This window comes from Macaca mulatta, chromosome 13 (assembly GCF_049350105.2).
Source record: "Macaca mulatta isolate MMU2019108-1 chromosome 13, T2T-MMU8v2.0, whole genome shotgun sequence".
NCBI lineage: Eukaryota > Metazoa > Chordata > Mammalia > Primates > Cercopithecidae > Macaca > Macaca mulatta.
Window position 1 is genome coordinate 82,476,750 of NC_133418.1, and position 19,799 is coordinate 82,496,548.

A 19,799-nucleotide genomic window follows, 5' to 3' on the forward strand; every position below is an offset into this window, starting at 1 on the left:
TTGCAATTAGAGCAAGCAGAGGAGAAATTATTAGGGAGCTAAGTTATTAAATCTGTTCCATGGAACATTAAAAAAACAAAAAAACAAAAAAAACCCCAAGCTCATTTTCCTGAGAGAAAATTTAATGCAATCTCTCCCTCTTTTAAAGCCACCTGATGCCACCATGTTAGGCCTGTAGCAGCAAGCTGATGCCCAAAACAGGAGGACATCACGGTGCTATGCCACAGAGAACAAGGCCGGGGCGTGTGCCAAGCAGGACAATGCAGGGAAGCCAAACACAGTGGGAGAAAACACAATAAAGTGAGACCCACCCGGATGGTAAACACAGCAGCAGAGCTACACACACACTTCCCTTCTGGGAGCAGTGGGGAAAGCAGCCAGCGAGGTCAGGAGATGGATGGAAACTGCTGGGGATGTGGGAAGCCTGGGGCACTAACTGGAGTTGTTATTGCCTTGGTAAGTCTAAGAGCTACCATTTACTGGGTGCTTGCTATGTGCCAAGGTTGGGGTCTACTGGAGAAGAGGACTGAAAGATTTGGCCAAATCCTACTCCATCCAGTCTGCCCAGTTGCTACAACTACTAGTAATAACAGTAACTGCTGCAGTTTAATGAGTGCTATTACGTCCTAGGCATTCATATGAATAAACTCAATCCTCACAAAGTAGATATTATTCCCATTTTATAGATAAAGAAACTGAGGCTCAGTGAAGAATCTTGTGGCAGATACATAAGCCACTAATTAAATACTGCTGATAATTGGCATCACAAGAACTTTCAATTCACTGGGTTAACAAGGTCCTCATTGCACAATGGTGGAAAAAGGAAAGTGATTTTTATGATTAGGGAACAGTTGTTGTGAGCTTTTTAAACAATACACACTGTTCATATTCAACTGTTACCTGTGTTATTCATATTACTAAATCATTTATTTTGACTGACTAAATGGAATTGCTTTAGAGAGACACTTAATGTAACCCATTCTTTAAATTTACAGAGATTTTTGTAATGCTCTCAACGTTTCTTTTTAGTGGGTGTGGGAGAGCTGGGGACAGGAAGGAAGGTGGGGTGTTAAAAGGCAAACATAGAAAAGATTCTTCATAAAAAAAGAAAACACATCTAGAAATGATTGCTCCATAAACAAAACATGAGTGCACACAGCAATTTCATGTTCTTGTTCCACCCACTCGGTTGTTCTTAATGATTCAAGAACAGAACTGCCTGGGCAGATTTACAGGCTCTGCGTTCCTGACATCTGTGCCGAAACAAGGCTATGTGTGTTACAGAGTGCTCGCTTCTTCCCAGGGGGAGAAAACACAAACACCTTTATTTGATTTTTACCTTTGCCATGGTTTAAATGAAAATAGATGTGGTTGTTCTCCAATATGCATCTGTGGGCTGTTAGGGTATAGGAGTGGTGCCAGGGAAGAGGACAGGGTAGCCTTGCAGTTTGGGGGTGGAAGAGATGTGAGGATCATACAATGAAACGCCAGCAATCCTGTCTGCATTGGGCTCTCCCTGCTGTCAGAAAGCTGAGCTTCAGCATAAGTCTTTTGCTGGAAACCTTTGGGTCGTTTGGAATTGCTTCTCAGCAAATTTCTCCCCTGGCTCAGAGTGCCAATCGGTGATCACTGGAGGGCACAGCCATGCTAAGGGCAGGCGTGTGGCTGGAAGTTCCAGGCCCAGGGCCAGTGCCCCTTGACTTGGGCTTTCCAAGTTTCTCAGTTGTGCTTTTGGGAATGTCATACCCTCTCCACTTCCCTTTCTTTTAAGGAGGAGATTTGCCTTCCATTAGATACTTTTCACTGATTGATAACTTCCTCCTAGCTTTTTTTTTTTCTTTATAGGTTTTGTTTCCTAGACTACAGACCTGTCCATTTCTCGGAAGAAGACCCAGGCTGACTTCCCCAGCCCTCCTCCCCAAGTTAGCCATTTTGGAATCACTTGGCAGGCTGTGCCCAGGCACTAGTGGACACACGCTGGTACCTTTGCTACATGGTAATATGTGGCCAATCCTCTGATTTAGAACATCATTTCACCTCTGAGACTCAGAAGGGGGAAGTAACTTATTCAAGATAACTGAGCTTATCAGTAGGAAGATCTGGGATCCAGACCCAGGTTAGTCAGGTACAGCCTGTGTTCTCGTCACCCTCTTTAGAAGGTGATCTTAGGGCTATGACTTTCAGTTTCTATGGAGCAGAAACTAAAGAAATGCCAAATCTCCACCATCTGAGAATCTGAGGAGAAAGGGGAAGCAAGTGAAATTATGTATTTGGCATTTGGAAGTGATCTGATTTTTAAATTTAATGCAATGCTAAAAGATTGGCTGGTATTTTAGTGGGATACCCAACTCCTCTCTTTGGTCTTCAAGTTTTACACAGATTCCTTATCTTTGGTGGCTGTTTTCATACCAGGATCCACCTGACAGCTCTAGTCTGACTGTCTCACAGCCTTAACTAATAGTTACTACCTCTGGGGGAAAGGAGACTGAAGAGGAAAGAGCAAGAGAGAGAGAAAGGGAAGGGGGCTGGGGAAATGGAAAGATTTGTAGATTACAATTTTGATTATAACTAGCTAACTTTATACAAACATAAACTAGACTCAAAACTCTAATGCTTTACATCATGCTAAATTAAATTTTGGCCTATATCAGTGACTAGAGATCCAGTTTTACTATTTTTACAAAATGTATTTCCTATATAGACTTCCAGGTATTTACATATTTTCTTTAAGCTTTTTCAGTACACACCATCTTATTTAATCCTTGCAATCACCCTGTAAACTGAAAATTTTATCTTGTGGCTAAGAGAGGTTAAGGAACTAGCCAAAGGTCATAAATCTAGTGCAGGGTTGGAATCTGGACATCCTGACCTTCAATGGCTAGCAGAGCACCCTATGTTTTTGTTGTTTGGAGACAGGCTCTTATTCTGTCACCCAGGCTGCAATGCAATGGCACGATCTGGGCTCACTGCAGCCTCAACCTCCTGGGCTCAGGTGATCCTCCCACATTAGCCTCCCAAGTAGCTGGGACTGCAGGTGTGTGATCACGCCCGACTAATTTTTGTATTTTTTTCTTAGAGACAGGGTTTCACCATGTTGCCCAGGCTGGTCTCGAACTGCTGGATTCAAGTGATCCACTGGTCTTGGCCTCCGAAAGTGCTGGAATTACAGGTGTGAGCCACCACACCCAGCCCACCCCTTGCTTTGATACTGAATAGATTCAGTAGCTTTTCTATGGACAAAAAATTCTACTCCCTCAAAAGAAAATGATCCATTGACATTAGCCTCCGTAAGACCCAGGTGTGGTTCTTAATCTTCTTTCCCACTTGATCACTAATTTCCACGGCTGTCTGGGCACTGATGTAAGTAACTACACAGAGTGGTTGCTCATTTCTCACAGCAATGTGTGGAGGTGATGTGTTTGTTCTTATTCATTTGTTCATTCATTCATTTTTTTTCTCCAACAGCCCTAGGAAGAAGAACCACTATAGTGTTAACTGTAATGGGCAGAATGGCCCTTGAGTCACCCTTCCTGTGGCCTAACACTTGGGCAGTGTCACTTAAGAGGCCCCTCATATCTACTCAGGGGGTGATTAAAGAACATTCTAAATTACCTGGTAATTTGGGGGTGTAAATACATGAAAGCATGTTTAAAATTCTAATTTGTATGTTTTTGGTGGGCTTTGTGTCATTTCTTTTTTTTGGGTGACGAAGTTTTGTTCTTGTCACCCAGGCTGAAGTGCAATGGCATGATCGGGGCTCACTGCAACCTCTAACTCTTGGGTTCAAGCAATTCTTCTGACTCAGCCTCCCCTGTAGCTGGAATTACAGATGCATGCCACCATGTCCGGCTAATTTTTGTATTTGTAGTAGAGATGGGGTTTCGCCATGTTTGTTAGGTTGGTCTCGAACTCCTGATGTCAGGTGATCCACCCGCCTTGGCCTCCCAAAGTGCTGGGATTACAGGTGTGAGCCACCATTCCCAGCCGACTTTGTGTTATTTCTGTGTGTGTATGTGGGCTTACAGAACTCATGTATGCTCACTGTGAAATATTTCAACACTGCAGATGTATGTGAGGTAGAGAGTGGGAATCCTCAATGATGAGAAACCACCACCCATCCCCCAAACTGGAGGCCACTGCTAATCCTTTCATTCTATGCATAAGACAACACTGTGTGTACTGTAATTTTACAGATGATGTCAATGTAAAATAGCATGAATCTGGCTCTGGATCTCAACTTTTTTCTATGCATAATTAAGTGTATTTAAAATGATTTAAAATAAATTATGAGTCATACCTCAGCCTTAACCAGTGAGATGAAATGTGATGTGTCAAAATTGAGTTAAATCCATATTCTCCGTGGATGTGCTTTTGACTTGCACATAAGGAAAAGCAGGCAGGCAAAAGTGAGGCAGTTTCACACACTGTATTGACATTCAACAACGAGAAGGTCAGAGTAGGGAGTTGATGTCAATATGTTCATCCCGTACTGCAATAAAGCTGTCCCGGCAACTGCAATCCCAGCTGCCATTTTCCCTCCTTTGGGTGAGAAATGAGCCATTCAGACCCTCAGCTCTTTAGCTATGAAAACACCATGCTTTAAGAAAGATTTGGTTTTCAATATCAATATAATCTAGGTTTCAGGTTTGGAAGATGAAATTTCCACACCAGATACGGCTTTATTTGACAAAAAACAGTAAGAGATGACAGCTGAGATTTCTGCCACATGAAAATTACCGAATAATTGCATGGCAGGTGTCATCATTCTGAATATCATAAAGTGAGTTTAGCACTCCATTTTGCTTTCCAGTATTTTGCTGGGGATGCTTTTCTTAGGGTTATCACTAGCAGTTTTAAATGTTGGGAAAAATGTAAAAACACAGTAAACATAAACAACAATGGAAAAGGTAACACTTCACGATAACATTGCCCTATGTATGTTCCATTTTCTCTCAGGGAAACTACCCTAGAATGGGCAGAATCCTTCCAAAACAGGAGCCCGCCATGACCTCAACTCCTACAGGCCGACATGTTTTAATTCTGCCAGACCCACTAAGTGTCAATTTTTTAAAAGTCGGGTTTGGAAAAAATGAGAGAATTTAAAAAATTAACAACTATTTCACAGTTGGTTCCTATCTCTCCTCAGTATTACCCAATTTATATTTTATGTTGGATTTCCATTCATTCCCCAAGCGCTTTCACAGAGCGGCCTGCCAGAGGCCGTTAGCACACACCCTTCACAAATGGAGAAGCAGCGGTATTCAGATTCACCAGGAGCTGGACTGGCATTTGCACTCACTCAGTTCACTTGGTGGCTGGCAAGCTTCTCTGCACTCTGAGTCGTGGTCACTTCCCTTCAGAATAGAATGTGGGGAACGACCTGAAGGGATTGTGATAAAAAAAGATTGTCTTTGATGTTGGGTGGGATATGCAAATCTGAATGAGAATAGGGTGCCTCAGTACTGTCAGAGTGTGCTGTGTTTTATTTGGGAAATGAGACAAAATCTTCCCATGATCAGCCATTCCATGTGACATCCCAACCCACACTCCGCTACTGACATTTTATCTCCCACTGAACAGCCCGGCTGTTGTAACATTTTCAGGATTCTTAATTTATGTCTTGCAGGATCTAAAATCAGATGGCAGGAACTTTAAGAAAATAACCAGTGTTGACAGGCACCTTATAAAAGAAGCTGGTACACCTTAGTGCTGCTAAAAGTTCGAGAATATTCTTTAGTTTCTTCTTCCAAAATATGTCCAGAAGTCAGTGGGATGGAGACAGTAGCTGTCTGAAATCATTTAATTTCTCTTTTCAATCTAAACTCTACAAAAGACTTTTCTTTCACTCAGTATTTGCTAGCACCTGGGACTCAAGAAGGCTAATATCAATGGATCATTTTCTTTTGAGGTAGTCAAACTTTTTGTCTGTAGAAAAATCTTCCTGAATCTATTCAGTATCAAAACATGGGATGGGCCTGGCATGGTGGCTCACGCCTGTAATCCCAGCACTTTGGGAGTCTGAGTTCGGCAGATCACTTGAGCCCAGAGAGTTTGAGACCAGCCTGGGAAACATGGTGAAACCCCAGCTCTACTAAAATACAAAAAATTAGCCAGGCATGGTGGCACGCACCTGTGGTTCCAGCTACCCTGGAGACTGAGGTAGGAGAATCACCTGAGCCTGGGAAGTCAAAGCTGCAATGAGCCGAGATCACAACCCTGCACTCCAGCCTGGATGACAGCGTGAGACCCTCTTTCAAAATAAAAATAAATAAATAAATAAATAAATAGGAAATCACTAGTCCCAAACCACTTATCCTTGGAGAAATAAGGACATAAACCCAAATCGCATGTTCTTTCCATTATATCACAATGCTGCTTTGTAAAAGTGGCAACTTTGGGCTGGCTTACATGAATCCGCTGAAACCTTTAAAACGTATTGGCAGTGCTGCATACTTGGGGCTCTTGAACTTAGGCCTGCAACCAGGATGCTGGTGTACACCCTCACCTGGAGTGCTCAGCTTTGATCCTCCTTTTTTCAGAATGGCTTCATATCTATTTATTTGTAGCATAGTGCTTAACAGTAGGAAGTCTTGAGCCAAATGCCTAGCTTTGCCACTTAACCCTGACCTGAGCAAGTTACTTAGCTTCTTCAGGAGTCATTTTCCTGTATTGTAAATGGAGATGAGAATAGCACTTACCTTATAGGATTGTTGTGAAGATTAAATGAATTTGGGAAAATACTCTATATAGGTCTGTTAGTATCATCCATTAATTTGCAACATGATTTCATAAATGCATCTAGAATATGCCTGTGTAAACCTATGGTTAGATGATGAAGCTAAGAAAAGCCCTGGTCCATCCCTGGAGAGTAAGAAACTAGTATACTCCTTTTACACGGTACCTTGCACACAGCACAGACTTAACAGACATATTTAAATTGAACTGAGGCGAACGCTACTAGAACTAAAAGCGGTAGTTCCAGATCTTTCAGGCTCAAGGTCCAGATTTTACAAGTGTTTCTGATCACCCTCCCCCTACCTCATTTATCGCAAAGAGCGGAGGCCAGGAAAAGGATGAATAACCAATGACCTTAAAACCCAGGTGAGAGTAAAAACCAGTTCTGATAAACTGTGTGACATTTACATCCTGGTACCTGAGCTTTAGGTCACTCTGCATGTGTAATTCCTCTGCACAAAGCCCAGGAGGCTACTTTTATATTATTGGGGCAAATCTCCCAACAGCCCTCGGTACTAAACAGCCTTCAGCAGGTGCTTCCAAATTTTCTTGTTTGCTTCAACTCCCAGGTTGCCAGGGGAAGCTTGGCGACAGGTCTATACTCCTGGGCAGACTGAGTAACAGCAGGATACTTCAAGAGGTGCTCTAGGTCGGAAGGAAATAAATGAGACTACGATCAAGTAAAGTTTGGTAAAGGAAGAGACGCCTTCACCCCGACGACCAGGCGGTGGCTTCGCAGCACAGACTCTCTCGGCTGGTGGAGTTCCCACCCGGCCTCGATATAGTCCCGCCCCTACCCAGACCACGCCCACCAATCACCGCCCTCTCCCTCCCAGGCCCCGCCTAGAGCCGGCCCCTTTTAGAGCCTGCCCCTCACCTGACTCCGACACTGCCGGGATTAGTCCGCCGGGCTTAGTGCGCGAGGCGCTTGCGCATTTCTTGAGTTGTCGTGGCACTGCCCAAATCTAAATGGGGTAAAGAGGGAACTTCATATTTCCTACAGACACAGCGGCTTTTCGTGCTCTCTTAGAGCTAGTTTTGCCTTTCGTGATCCTGAGAACCCTGGCTTTTGGTTCCCCAATGCGGCTTAAGAGAGCAGGTTTTAAGTTAGGCGATCTTCGGGCAGCCCTAGTCCCGGCACCGGGTCCTTGCGCTGACTCTTGGGACCACAGCCTGGGAGGCGGGGTCCTTCTCTGGGGCGGTCGCGTTGGCAGCGCATGCAGGAAGCCGGACTCTGGGCGTCATGTACTACAAATTTAGTGGCTTCACGCAGAAGTTGGCGGGAGCGTGGGCTTCGGAGGCCTATAGCCCGCAGGTACGAGTGGCGCCTAGCCAGCTCGGACATGAGAAGTGGCAGCCCGAGCCTCGGCGACAAGCAGTCGCGGCGTTGGAGCCAGGAGAGGCTTCTGCCCGCTGTCGAGTTCGTTTCTGTTCTCCTTGCACCTTCCGGGGCCTCTCCACACCAGCATACGGTGGTCACTGAGGCTTCTCTTTGTGTACCTGCTCACCTGGTGGGGCTGGCCTGGCGTGGAAGTTTGGTCTGGCACACTGCAGGGGTCAAGGTGACCCCTGGGGTCACTTGTCTAAAAGGGATGGTTTGGGGGAGTCCCCAGTGTGACCCGAGTCAGAGGTTCGGCCTTCTCCCTCTCTTTGAAGACATCTGGCTTTCGGCCTCCCTGTCGTTTCTTTGTCGCCTCCTGCCACAGCCCCATAGGCAGCCTAACTTGAGCACGAGATTAGAGAGCGGGGATAAAGGCTTTTAGGGAAACCGTGGGGCAGGGGGTTGGGGGGCTGTGATCTGGATTAGGAGATTTAACAGGTTACTTAACACGTTCAGGGAGGGAAGTTGCATGCAGCGAGGTTACACTTTCCCGATTGTAAAATGTTTGACAGATGCTCATTGTTTGGGTAGTCTGAAAAGTATTCCATTTCACGCAGGTTCTGCCAATTGGAGTTTGAGTCTCCATGTGTTGTGGGTAAACGAGGGATTTTAGAGCCCCAGACGTGCCTTTTCAAATCATGGCGTTTTTCGCTTAAATTGTGTGACCTTGGCCAAGTTACTTAATTTATTGTGAACTCAGCTTCATCCAGGGCGGCGTTAGTACACTTTAAAATGAGGTGTGTCAAGTGACCAACAGTTTGGGCAGGTGGTTGGTTCTGAATAAGTGTGAACCGTTCATCAGAAGCTGTCTGAGACAGTATATTCCCTCCTCATCCTCCTAGAGAAGTGTGGGAAGGGTCGGTGAGATACGCAGTTAGACTGCAGTAGTAAGGGACCCAGGTGGGGTGTAAAGGATACTCCTTTACTGCTGCTTCATTCTCCTTTTTCTGTGGGACACTACAACTTGCCCCAAGAGGCAGATGTTTAAGAAAGATGTCAGACCTGGTACTATAGCTCACGCCTGTAAATCACAGCACTTTGGGAGGCTGAGACGGCAGGGTCGCTTGAGCCCAGGAGTTTGAGATCACCTGGGGCAACATAGTGAGACCCTGTCTTTAAAAACAAAAACTAAAAAGCAGAATGATTCTAATCTAGGATAGGAAGGGCAAGTTGTTGTTGTTGTTGTTGTTGTTGTTGTTTTGCGGGAGTTAATGGGGAAGTTGCAGTGGGAACGGAAAGGAAGAGTTTAGGGTTTATAAATGTTGAGCTTGTGATATGTCATGCTTGGTAGCAGCTAGATTTTTGAATATGGAGTTTAATAAAGTTAGATGTCTTTAGCCCATAGGTGGTAGAATCTGGTGGGTAAATTACCCAGGAAGTTTGTAGGGAAGAAAGGTTGGATCATAGTTAAGAGTACAGAAGCATGAAGGGAGGGTGGAGAAGGAAAATGTATTTAAAGAATAGACCGGGTGAGAAGGGAAACCAGTGTGGTGTCACCGAAATCAAATTGGTAATGACTTGTAAGGAAGGAACAGTCAGCAGTGTTACACTTCTTTTACAGATTATGTGGGGAAATGACCATTTCTATCATCTGCTCCTGTAAAGCGTATTCCTCAGTGTATGGATCTTAAATGTTACAGTTTGATGAGTTTGGACAAACCCACGCGCTGTATAACCACACCTCCCTCAATATACAGAATGTTACATCATCCCAGGAAGTTCCCTTTTACCCTCTGTCAATCCCTGCCACCTTCCTATTCTGACTTTTATCATCATAAATAGATAGTTTTCCCTTTTTTTGGACTTCATGTAAATGGAAGCAGCTCTCACCCAGGCTGGAGTGTAATGGCACAGTCATAGTTCACTGTAGACTTTCATTCCTGGGCTCAAGTAATAGTCCTCCTTTCGCCTCTGAAAATGCTGGGATTACAGATGTGAGCCACCATGTCTGGCTGCTAGCCTATTTAAATATTTTTGAGGTTAGTCCCTGTTGTACGTATCAGTAGTTAATCCTTTTATCCTCTTATTCTTCTGTAGGGTTTCATTTTATAAATATATCACAGTTTATTCTGTTGGTGGTAGTAGATGTTCTTTTATTTTTTAAAAATATTTTTTGAGGCAGGCTCTTGCTGTGTTGCACAGTCTGATCTTGAACTTCTTGGGCTCAGGCAGTCCTCTCACCTCAGCCCCCTGAGTGACTGGGGTTACAGATGTGTACCACCACACCTGGTTTATGTTCTTTTAATATATCTTTAGCCTAATCTAGGTTTTGTTGCTTAGTAAGAAAAAAGTAAATTTTTTGACTAAAAACTGGCGTATTGTAATAAAATGGGCACTCAGCAGAGATGACCTTGAGATGAGTTTGATATAGATAGGGCTTTCAGATTTCTAGTACCTCTCCTCGTGAATCGTGTTTCTCTTGAGAATTTGAACTTCTTTAGTTACTTAAAGATGCCTCAAACTATGTTGAAAAGAAGTGATATTGTGTAGGCTTTATATGAATTGTAAATTTCTGAGTGATTGTGACAGGTGCCCTCCCAACTAGGTGCTCTGAGTTTGGTAATTAGGAGTATTTCAGCTTTTTCCTTTCCTGGAAATATATAATGAAGATGTTTGTAACTTTTAGTAGTAAGTAAAGTGAATAATTTACCATGCATTAAATAACATAACATGGAAAAGGTGGTTCAGTAACAGTTGCACAGATAGAGATTTGTAAGTCAGCTTGACAGCGAGTGGTTGGTGGGATAGCGTTTTCCGTTGGTTGAAAAGCGTCTTCCTTATCTTTCTCTGAACTGCGTCAACAATAAATTGAGACCAATAAGCACATGAACATGTTTAACATCTTTAGTTATTAGAGAAGAGCAAATCACAACCACAGTGAGATACCATTTAATATCCACCAGAATGCCTAGAATCAAAAAGACAGACGATAACAACTATTGGTGAGGATGTAGAGAAACGAAACCTATTACATTTGTGGTGGGATGGTGGGAATGGTAAAATGACGCAGCCACTTTGGAAAACAGTTTGGCAGTTTGTTAAAAAGGAAATATAATTTTACTATGTGATCTAGGAATTCCTCTCCCAGTTAAGATGGCAGAATGGTATTCTAGATAAAGGGAACTGTGAGAGTAACGGAAGGGAGGGGGTCTGGAGGAGAAGTGTTGAGTAGGTAAGTTTGACTGTGGAGGATGGAGGTAAATCATGAAGGGCCTAGGATGGTAGGACTTAATTTTGTGAGGCACGAGTAGGAAGTTACAGAGCAACTTGATGCAGAGTTGTGGTAGAGTTTGTCCTTTCAGATGAGACAGATGTTGGGGATGAGGAGGGAGGGCTTCAGGATGATTGGTGAATTGGTGCTTTTCACAGTGACAGGGAGTTCCTGAATGGGCTTATGAGTGAATTTTGGACATGATGAGCGTGCGGTGTCAGAAGGACACGGAGGTAGGTGGTGATGTCTAGCTTACAATTAGAAATAAATAGAGGTCAGGTGTGGTGGCTCACCCTGGTAATCCCAGTGTTTTGGGAGGTGAGGGCAGGAGAATAGCTTGAGGCCAGTCGTTTGAGACCAGCCTCGGCAACACAGTGAGAACCCATTTCTACAAAAAAAATAAGAAAAATTAGCTGGGCATGGTGACACATACTTGTAGTCCTAGCTACTCAGGAGGCTGAGGTGGGAGGATCACTTGAGCCCAGGAGTTTGAGGCTGCAGTGAGCTGTGATCAATGCATTGCACTCCAACCTGGGTGACAGTGTGAGATCCTGTCTATAAACAAAACAAAACAAAAAGCCAAATGAATTGAGTCATTGCAGATTGAAACTGGTTTCCAGTCCTAAATTACAGTGAAAAGGTTCATACATTTCTGTCATTTAAAAATTAAAATTATGAGGAGTAATCCTCTTTTCTCTCCACCCTCGTCCCCAAACCTAAGAGGTAGAAGAAAAGGAAAATGTTACAACCAACTTTTAGAGGGAAAATCATTTTTACTTTTCTTTTTTTTTTTTTGAGACGGAGTCTGGCTTTGTGGTCCAGGCTGGAGTGCAGTGGTGCAATCTCAGCTCACTGCAAGCTCTGCCTCCTGGGTTCACACCATTCTCCTGCCTCAACCTCCTCAGTAGCTGGGACTACAGGTGCTCGCCACCACACCTGGCTAATTTTTTGTATTTTTATTAGAGACGAGTTTTCACCGTGTTAGCCAGGATGGTCTTGATCTCCTGACCTTGTGATCTGCCTGCCTTGGCCCCCCAAAGTGCTGGGATTACAGGCGTGAGCCACTGGGCCCGGCATGTTTACTTTTCTCTTTAAAAATTTGGAGCAATTGAAATAAACCAGGAAAAACTCAATTACTAAACGTGGTTAAGGTTGAATGGTTCTTAATTTTGGAGGTGGGCTTATTTAAGCAGCTAAGAGATTCAGTATTGAAAAGTAAAGTATGTGATTTTTCTTGATCTATGGTCCACTTATTTTTAATTTTATTTTGATACAGGGTCTCTGTCGCCCAGGCTGGAGTATAGTGGCATGATCATGGCTCACTACAGCCTCAACCACCTGGGCTCAAGTCATCTTCCCACCTCAGCTTCCTAAGTAGCTGGGACCACAGGTGTGCACCACTGTACCTGGCTAATTTTTTGATATTTTGTAGAAACAAAGTCTCAATATGTTGCCCAGGCTGATCTCAAACTCCTGAGTGAAGTGATTCTCCCACCTCAGCCTCTCAAAGCGGTGGGACCACAGGCATGAGCCATCACACCCGGCCTGTCCACTTATTGTAAGAACAGCTTTCAGTTATTATTGCTGTGGGAATTGTGGATGCCCTGCCATCAAATACCAATTTATCAGACTTTGTTTTTGAGATACTGAAACCTACATTGTGGTGAAGCTATAGCTTTCTTTAGTTTATTTAAACATTCTGCATGTATTTAGTGAATGCGCTTTCTCTGCCAGTTGCTTTTCTAAGTCTTGGAATATAGGAGCAGTGAGCAAGATGTGCCTAAATCCTGTGCTCATGGAGCTTCCGTTGTAGTGGGGGAGACACAGTAAGCAAAGTAAAATGTAGTATGTTAGGTGGTGATAAGTGCTGTGGAGAAAAATAAAGAGGGTAAGTTGTTAGTAGGGCAAGGGGGAGGACATGTGGTTTTTGAAAGGCTGGTCAGAAAGATCTCACTGAGAAGGTGGCTTATGGGGATGGGTAAAGACCTGAAGAACGTGAGGGTATAAGCCACGTGGATGCCTGGGGAAGAGCATTCTAGGCAGAGAGAACATGGCTGTGCTTGGGAGGTTTCAGGAGCTAGATCGGTGGGCTAGGGAGGAGGAGGGGAATGATAGAAGTGGGGCTAGGCTGGGGTGCAGTGGCTCGTGCCTGTAATCCCAGCTCTTCGGGTGGCTGAGGCTGGAGGATCTGCTTGAGCTAAGGAGTTTGAGACTAGCCAACATAGAGGAACTCTGTGTCTACAAAAAAAATTTTTTTTTTTTTTTATACAGTTTTGCTTTTGTTGCCCAGGCTGGAATGCAATGGTGCAATCTCGGCTCACCGCAACCTCTGCCCCCTGGATTCAAGCAATTCTCCTGGCTCAGCCTCCTGAGTAGCTGGGATGACAGGCATGTGCCACCAAGCCCAGCTAATTTAGTATTTTTAGTAGAGATAGTGTTTCTCCATGTTGGTCAGGCTGGTCTTGAACTCCCAACCTCAGGTGATCCCCCTGCCTTGGCTTCCCAAAGTGCTGGGATTACAGGTATGAGCCACCGTGCCCGGCCTACAATTTTTTAAAAAATTAGCTGGATGTGGTGGTGCACGCCTGACATCTCAGCTACTCAGGAGGTTGAAGTGGGTGGGTTCCTTAAGCCCAGGAGGCTGAGGCTACAGTGAGCTGTGATTGTACCACTACACTCCAGCCTGAATGACAGAGCAAGACCCTGTCTCAAAAAATAAAAAATAAGAGGGGCTAAGAAAGGGATGCACTTTGTAGAGCTCAGAAAGTCATTGTGAGAACTTTAGGGGTCACTCAGTGAGATAGGAGGCCTTTTGGAGGGTTTGAGCTGACTAGTGACATCCTGTGTTTTAATGAAATCATTGGTTGCTGTAATAAGAGTAGACTTCATGGCAGCAAACGAGTGGAAGCCGAGAGACCAATTGGGAGGCTGTTGTGGAAATCCAGGGGCTTAGACTCGAGTGTGAATTGGTGGAGGTAGGTGAGAAGTGGTCAGATTCTGAATATATTTTGAAGGTAGAGCCTCATACATTTACAGTGTATGAGGGAGAGGTGTCAATAATATTTCCAAGGTTTTGGCCAGGTGCGGAGGCTCACGCCTGTAATCCCAGCACTTTGCGAGGCCAAGGTGGGCAGATCACCTGAGGTGAGGAGTTCAAGACCAGCCTGACCAGTATGGTGAAACCCTGTCTCTACTAAAAATATAAAAATTAGCCGGGCGTGGTGGTACACACCTGTGGTCCCAGCTACATGGGAGGCTGAGGCAGGAGAATCGCTTGAACCCGGGAGGTGGAGGTTGCACTGAGCCAAGATGCGCTACTGCACTCTAGCTTGGATGATAGAGTGAGACTTCGTCTCAAAAAAATAAAAAGAGTATTTCCAAGGTTTTGGCCTGAGTGCCTGGAAGTTTGGCACTGTCGTTGTTGTGATGAGGAGGGACATGTTTGAGACTGACAGTTCTTGCAGTCTTGGAGTAGGCAGAGGTGAAGAGATTTACGCTGAATCCTCTCCTGTAGATAAAGCTTCCTGGTCATTTCCAATCTTGAGAAGCCTAGTGCTAGTGATCCAGCTGCCTTGAAACATTAGGAATGTTCACTACCTTTTCCTGTGGTACCAGAACAGCTAAGTTACTGATAGTACGGTGTAATAAAAACGTGAGTTTGAATCCCATCTTCCTTATGGGATCTCTGAGCATTGTTTTAATCAGCTGTAACATGGGCTAATCATAACTTATTTATAGGGTTGTTCTGAAGATTAAATTCAACAGAGTGAGACCCTGACTCAAAAATAAATAAATAAATAAATAAATAAGTAAATAAATAAATAAAATGAATTTGATAGTTACAAAGACTGTGGAAAGTTGAAAAACTTATTATTATAAACAAAAACAGAATGAGGCTGGGCTTGATGGCTCACACCTGTAATCCCAGCACTTTGAAGGCTCAGGTGGGAGGATCGCTGGAGCTCAGGAGTTCAAGACCGGCCTGGGCAACATAGCCAGACCCTGTCTACAAAAAATTAAAAATTTAGCCAAGTGTGGTGACATTTTCCTGTAGTCCCAGATACTCAGGGGGCTGAGGCAGGAAGATCACTTGAGCCTGGGAATTGGAGGCTGCAGTGAGTCAGGATCATGCCACCGCACTCTAGCCTGAGTGACAAAGCAAGAGCCTGGCTCAAAAAGGAAGAAAGGCAGAATGGGCCGGGTGTGGTGGCTCACGCCTGTAATCCCAGCACTTTGGGAGGCCAAGGTTGGTGGATCACCTGAGGTCAGGAGTTCGAGACCAGCCTGGCCAACATGGCAAAACCCCATCTCTATGAAAAATACAAAATTAGCTGGGCGTGGTGGCACATACCTGTAGTCCCAGCTACTCAGGAGGCTGAGACAGGAGAATGGCTTGAACGTGAGAGGTGGAGGTTGTTGTGAGCCGAGATTGCACCACTGCACTCCAGCCAGGGCAACAGAGCGAGACTCCGTCTCAAAAAAAAAAAAAAAAAGCAGAATGTAGGACTTTACACTGACTATTAAGTTATTAAACCTGAATAAACACTGGAGGCAAATTTACAATTTATGGCAATTAATGGGATAAGATAATGAGATTATAGGTAACTTCAATTCTATAAATTTTTACAATATTATAAAGGGAAATACGGAATTAATTTAAAATTACGATGGTTGATATTCCTGTTTTCAGATGATACTGTTCAAAAACCTTGCTGTAGTTTTGAATCACTGCATGGTTGGACAAACAAATATAATCCCTTCAAAAATACTCTCACATTAGTCCTGTTGAGACATGAATTTACTTTCAAACCATTTTTGTAGATCCTTGGTAGAAAGGGTTTTTACATTTTTGCGTTCAAGAAGAAATGGTTATTTCAAGGAGAAAATATGGTGAGCTCACAGAATGATATAAAGGAGTATCTGACATTCTGTATCCAGTTCAAACCACGATCCTTGTTAGCCTTTTGATCTTGATCGCAGAGCCTCTGTTTGCCTCTCCGACTCCTCTGACGCTCTGTTTTGAGTGTGTTATATTTCTGAATGTAGGCTGACATCTTACTGACCAAACTTTCTCTTTAAATGGGCTGTTGATTTTAAGCAACAGTTGATGGGGGAGGGTGGGGTGTGAGTTGTGGAATACTTAAAAGCCAGGGCTCTGGACTTGAAAAAGGCATGAGTTTGAAAACTTGACTCGCTTTTCACTATTTGATCTAAGGCAAGTTATTCTCTCTCCACTGTTTTCCTCTGAAAAATGGGAATAGTAATATCTTCATAGGGTTGCTGTCAGAATTAAGTGAGGTAATGCATATGAAATGTTTAACATAATACTGACACTTCACAAGGGTTAAATAGATACTAGCTGCTGTTGGTTTATAATGTTAATATCCGTGGTGGCTGAGATTGTGGCGATCTTATTTATTGTAGTGTAGAGTTAGTGATCAGTAATAAATGTTGAATGAATGAATACATTATTCTAGTGCAGAGTTAGTGATCAGTAATAAATGTTGAATGAATGAATACATTACAGAAAACAGGCCATGGTTCATTCCCATTTATTGTACTGTGTCAGAAGAAATAGAAGCCAAGTTTACTTTAATGCTTTTTTTATCGACCTGTTCATCTAATGCTTGCCTGGTGGGAGTAGCATTGAGGTTTTCAATATCTAATCTTTATAATAGGCCCTGTCAATTATAGGTAAATTCAGATTTCTTTGAGACAAGAATCAGTGGACTGATGACTGTATTTGGGCAAGAGGTTTCCTTCTTTGTGAAAGGAAAAGGCTGGGTTTGAATTCTGCTTTCTGACTTTAAATTTTTATTTTTCTTAGTTAGAATTTAAATAAAAGGATGATTTTTATTGGCTTATAACTCTTAGCTCCTTATTTTAATTTACAGGTTATTTTGGATTACTCTATGTATTTGTCACTGTAGGTTTACTCCTTTAAGATAAAAAAACCAGAGCTCCCTCCCTTTTTTTAAAGCAGCTTTATTGAGATATAATTTGCATAGCATACAATATGCCCATTTAAAGGGTACAATTTAGGGGTTTTTAGTGTATTCACAGATATATGCAACTACCACCACAGTTAATTTTAGAGCGTTTTTTATCACCTCAAAAGGATACCAATATACCTTTTAACTGTTACCTCCCTAGCTCCCAAGCCCCCACCTGAAGCATCCATTAACCTACCTTCTGTCTCTACGGTTCCCTCTTCTAGACTTTCCTATGAATGGCATCATACAGTATGTGGTCTTTGGGACTGGTTTCTTTGACCCAGCATAATGTTTTAGAGGCTTATCCATGTTGTAGCATGTATCAGTACTTCCTCCCCCTTCACCTTGTTTAAATTTTTGCTATATGTGTTTTCAGTTATGGGTTTATGCTGAAAAGTTCATTTCAAAAAATTTTTTGTTTTGATTTTGTGTTCTGGTCCTTGAAGGCAAGTATTGTTTGTTTGTTTAGTTTTGTTTTAAACCAGTAAGGCTGTTCCACGTTGAATATTTCTTTATTGTGTGTTGGGAAAAGTTTCTGAAGTTCGCTCTGGGGTTAGACATTCCATGTTACTAGATTAGCTCATTTGGAAGAAAAAAGGGGCAGACAGATTCCCCATAAAAGCTAATGACAAGTTCATAACAGATTATAGATGTTTTACTGGTTTGCTAAGAAGATTAAGACACACCAGGTATTTCTGGAAGCTCAGACTGTGCCTTCGTTGTCGTCCCCCTGACCCTCACCCTCTCCCTGCAATCATAATGGCAAGGGGTTCTTGACAGGGTTTGCTCTGGGAAAGCTGGAGAGATTTTCTTTCTGTCTCATGGTTGAATGGCTGCCTCCACTATTCCAGACAGTCTCCTCAGACATACTTTCAACTTGCCATTTTCCTTTTTTTCTCTACAGGGATTAAAGCCTGTGGTTTCCACAGAAGCACCACCTATCATATTTGCCACACCAACTAAACTGACCTCCGATTCCACAGTGTATGACTATGCTGGGAAAAACAGAGTTCCAGAGCTACAGAAGTTTTTCCAGGTGAGGGAAGATACTCTACAGCAGAGAAGCCTGTGAAATACATAGGCTTAAAAAATCCCTTATGAAACTAAATCTTAATCTAGTGTACTATCCAACCTCCTTCTTTTTTCTTTAAGTAGTATTCTCTTGATTTTAGTTTGAGCCATAAACGAATAGAACTTTATATAGGTAGATACTGATAAAAGAGGGGAGGGTGGTTAATTTCCTCATTAGTATTTAAGGGTATGAGGGTTTTGAAATGGCATGAATAGCTCTTGATCATTTATTGCATGGAAGAAGGAATAGCCTCTATAACTGAATAGCCTGTATAACTGAATAACCCAATATATATATTTGACTTTGTGACACATGTAGTGACTTGGCAGTGAGTTTTTTTTTAATTGTTCTTTGCTTGCTTGATATTAAAATTCACTGAGCTATTGCTGAAAGTAGAGGAGGTGCTTATGGGTTTGCGTATCAACAGAGAAGCCAGCATTGGAATTGAAAATATTATTAGAGTGAAACTACCTGCAAATGATTGAGAAGTTAGTGACCTGACCAACTCTTTGGTGCCATGGCAGTGCTTGCTACTGCTGTTGCTGTAAGGTAGCTTCTCCTCCTCAGAAGTAGTCCAGGTCCAGACCCATCTTGAGGATAGAGCACTTTTGTTTTGATCAGTTTAATCTCTTTTTATCTGATCAGTAAGGTTTGAGAGAGCATTTAGAATCTCAAGGTGCAGTGGGGAGGGATTTTGGACACTGCAAAATATGAGTTAAACAGGCCAGGTGCGGTGGCTCACTTCTGCAGCCCCAACACTTTGGGAGGCCAGGGTAGGAGGATTGCTTGATCAGCCTGGGCAGCATAACGAGACCCTGTCTCTACAAGAAAAGTTAGCTGTGTGTGTTGGCACGCATCTGTAACCCCAGCTACTCCAGAGGCCGAGGCGGGAGGATCATTTTAGCCCAGGATTTTGAGGCTGCAGTGAGCTATGATTGAGCCACTGCATTCCAGCCCGGGTAACAGAGTGAGACCCAGTCTCTAAGATGATGATGATGATGATGATTTAAATATCTCATGGAATTTGATTATTAAATGTGTTTAACAGTGTGACGGAAAGAGGGCAGTCGAATCCCAAATGGACTTGAACCTTTTTATTATTGACATGAAGTACTCCAATCCCATCCACTTATAATCAGAATCCAAACTAAATGGAGAACGTTTCTCGTGCCAGCACCTCTTTTTATCTGTTTTAACACAGAGCCTTACTCTGTCACCCAGGCTGGAGTGTAGTGGCACACTCACGGCCCACTCACGGCCCACTGCATCCTTGACCTCTTGGGCTCAAGTGATCCTCCTACCTCAGCTTCCCTAATAGCTGAGACTACAGGCACACACCACCACACCTGACTAATTTTAGTTATTCTGTAGAGACAGGGTTTTGCCGTGTTGCCCAGGCTGGTCTTG

The 19,799-nt window shown here is 43.3% G+C and overlaps 1 protein-coding gene across 5 annotated transcripts in view; it reads left to right on the plus strand.

Annotated features, from left to right (window-relative positions):
- The first annotated feature begins 365 nt into the window (after positions 1 to 365).
- COX7A2L (cytochrome c oxidase subunit 7A2 like) overlaps positions 366 to 19,799 on the plus strand; it is a 36,751-nt gene continuing 17,317 nt past the window's right edge. For 2 of the 5 annotated variants that reach the window (XR_003721765.2, XM_028831728.2), the window contains exons 1-2: positions 7,936 to 8,155; positions 18,225 to 18,356. Coding sequence is in view for 3 of the 5 variants with exons in the window: in XM_028831728.2 (XP_028687561.1) it covers positions 7,979 to 8,155; positions 18,225 to 18,356 (309 nt within the window). In the remaining 2 variants the exon portion in view is untranslated. Of the gene's footprint in view, positions 457 to 7,923; positions 8,156 to 18,224; positions 18,357 to 19,799 lie in introns of those variants that run through there. The other 3 variants (XM_028831729.2, NM_001301704.2, XR_013402429.1) reach the window with 3 other exon arrangements.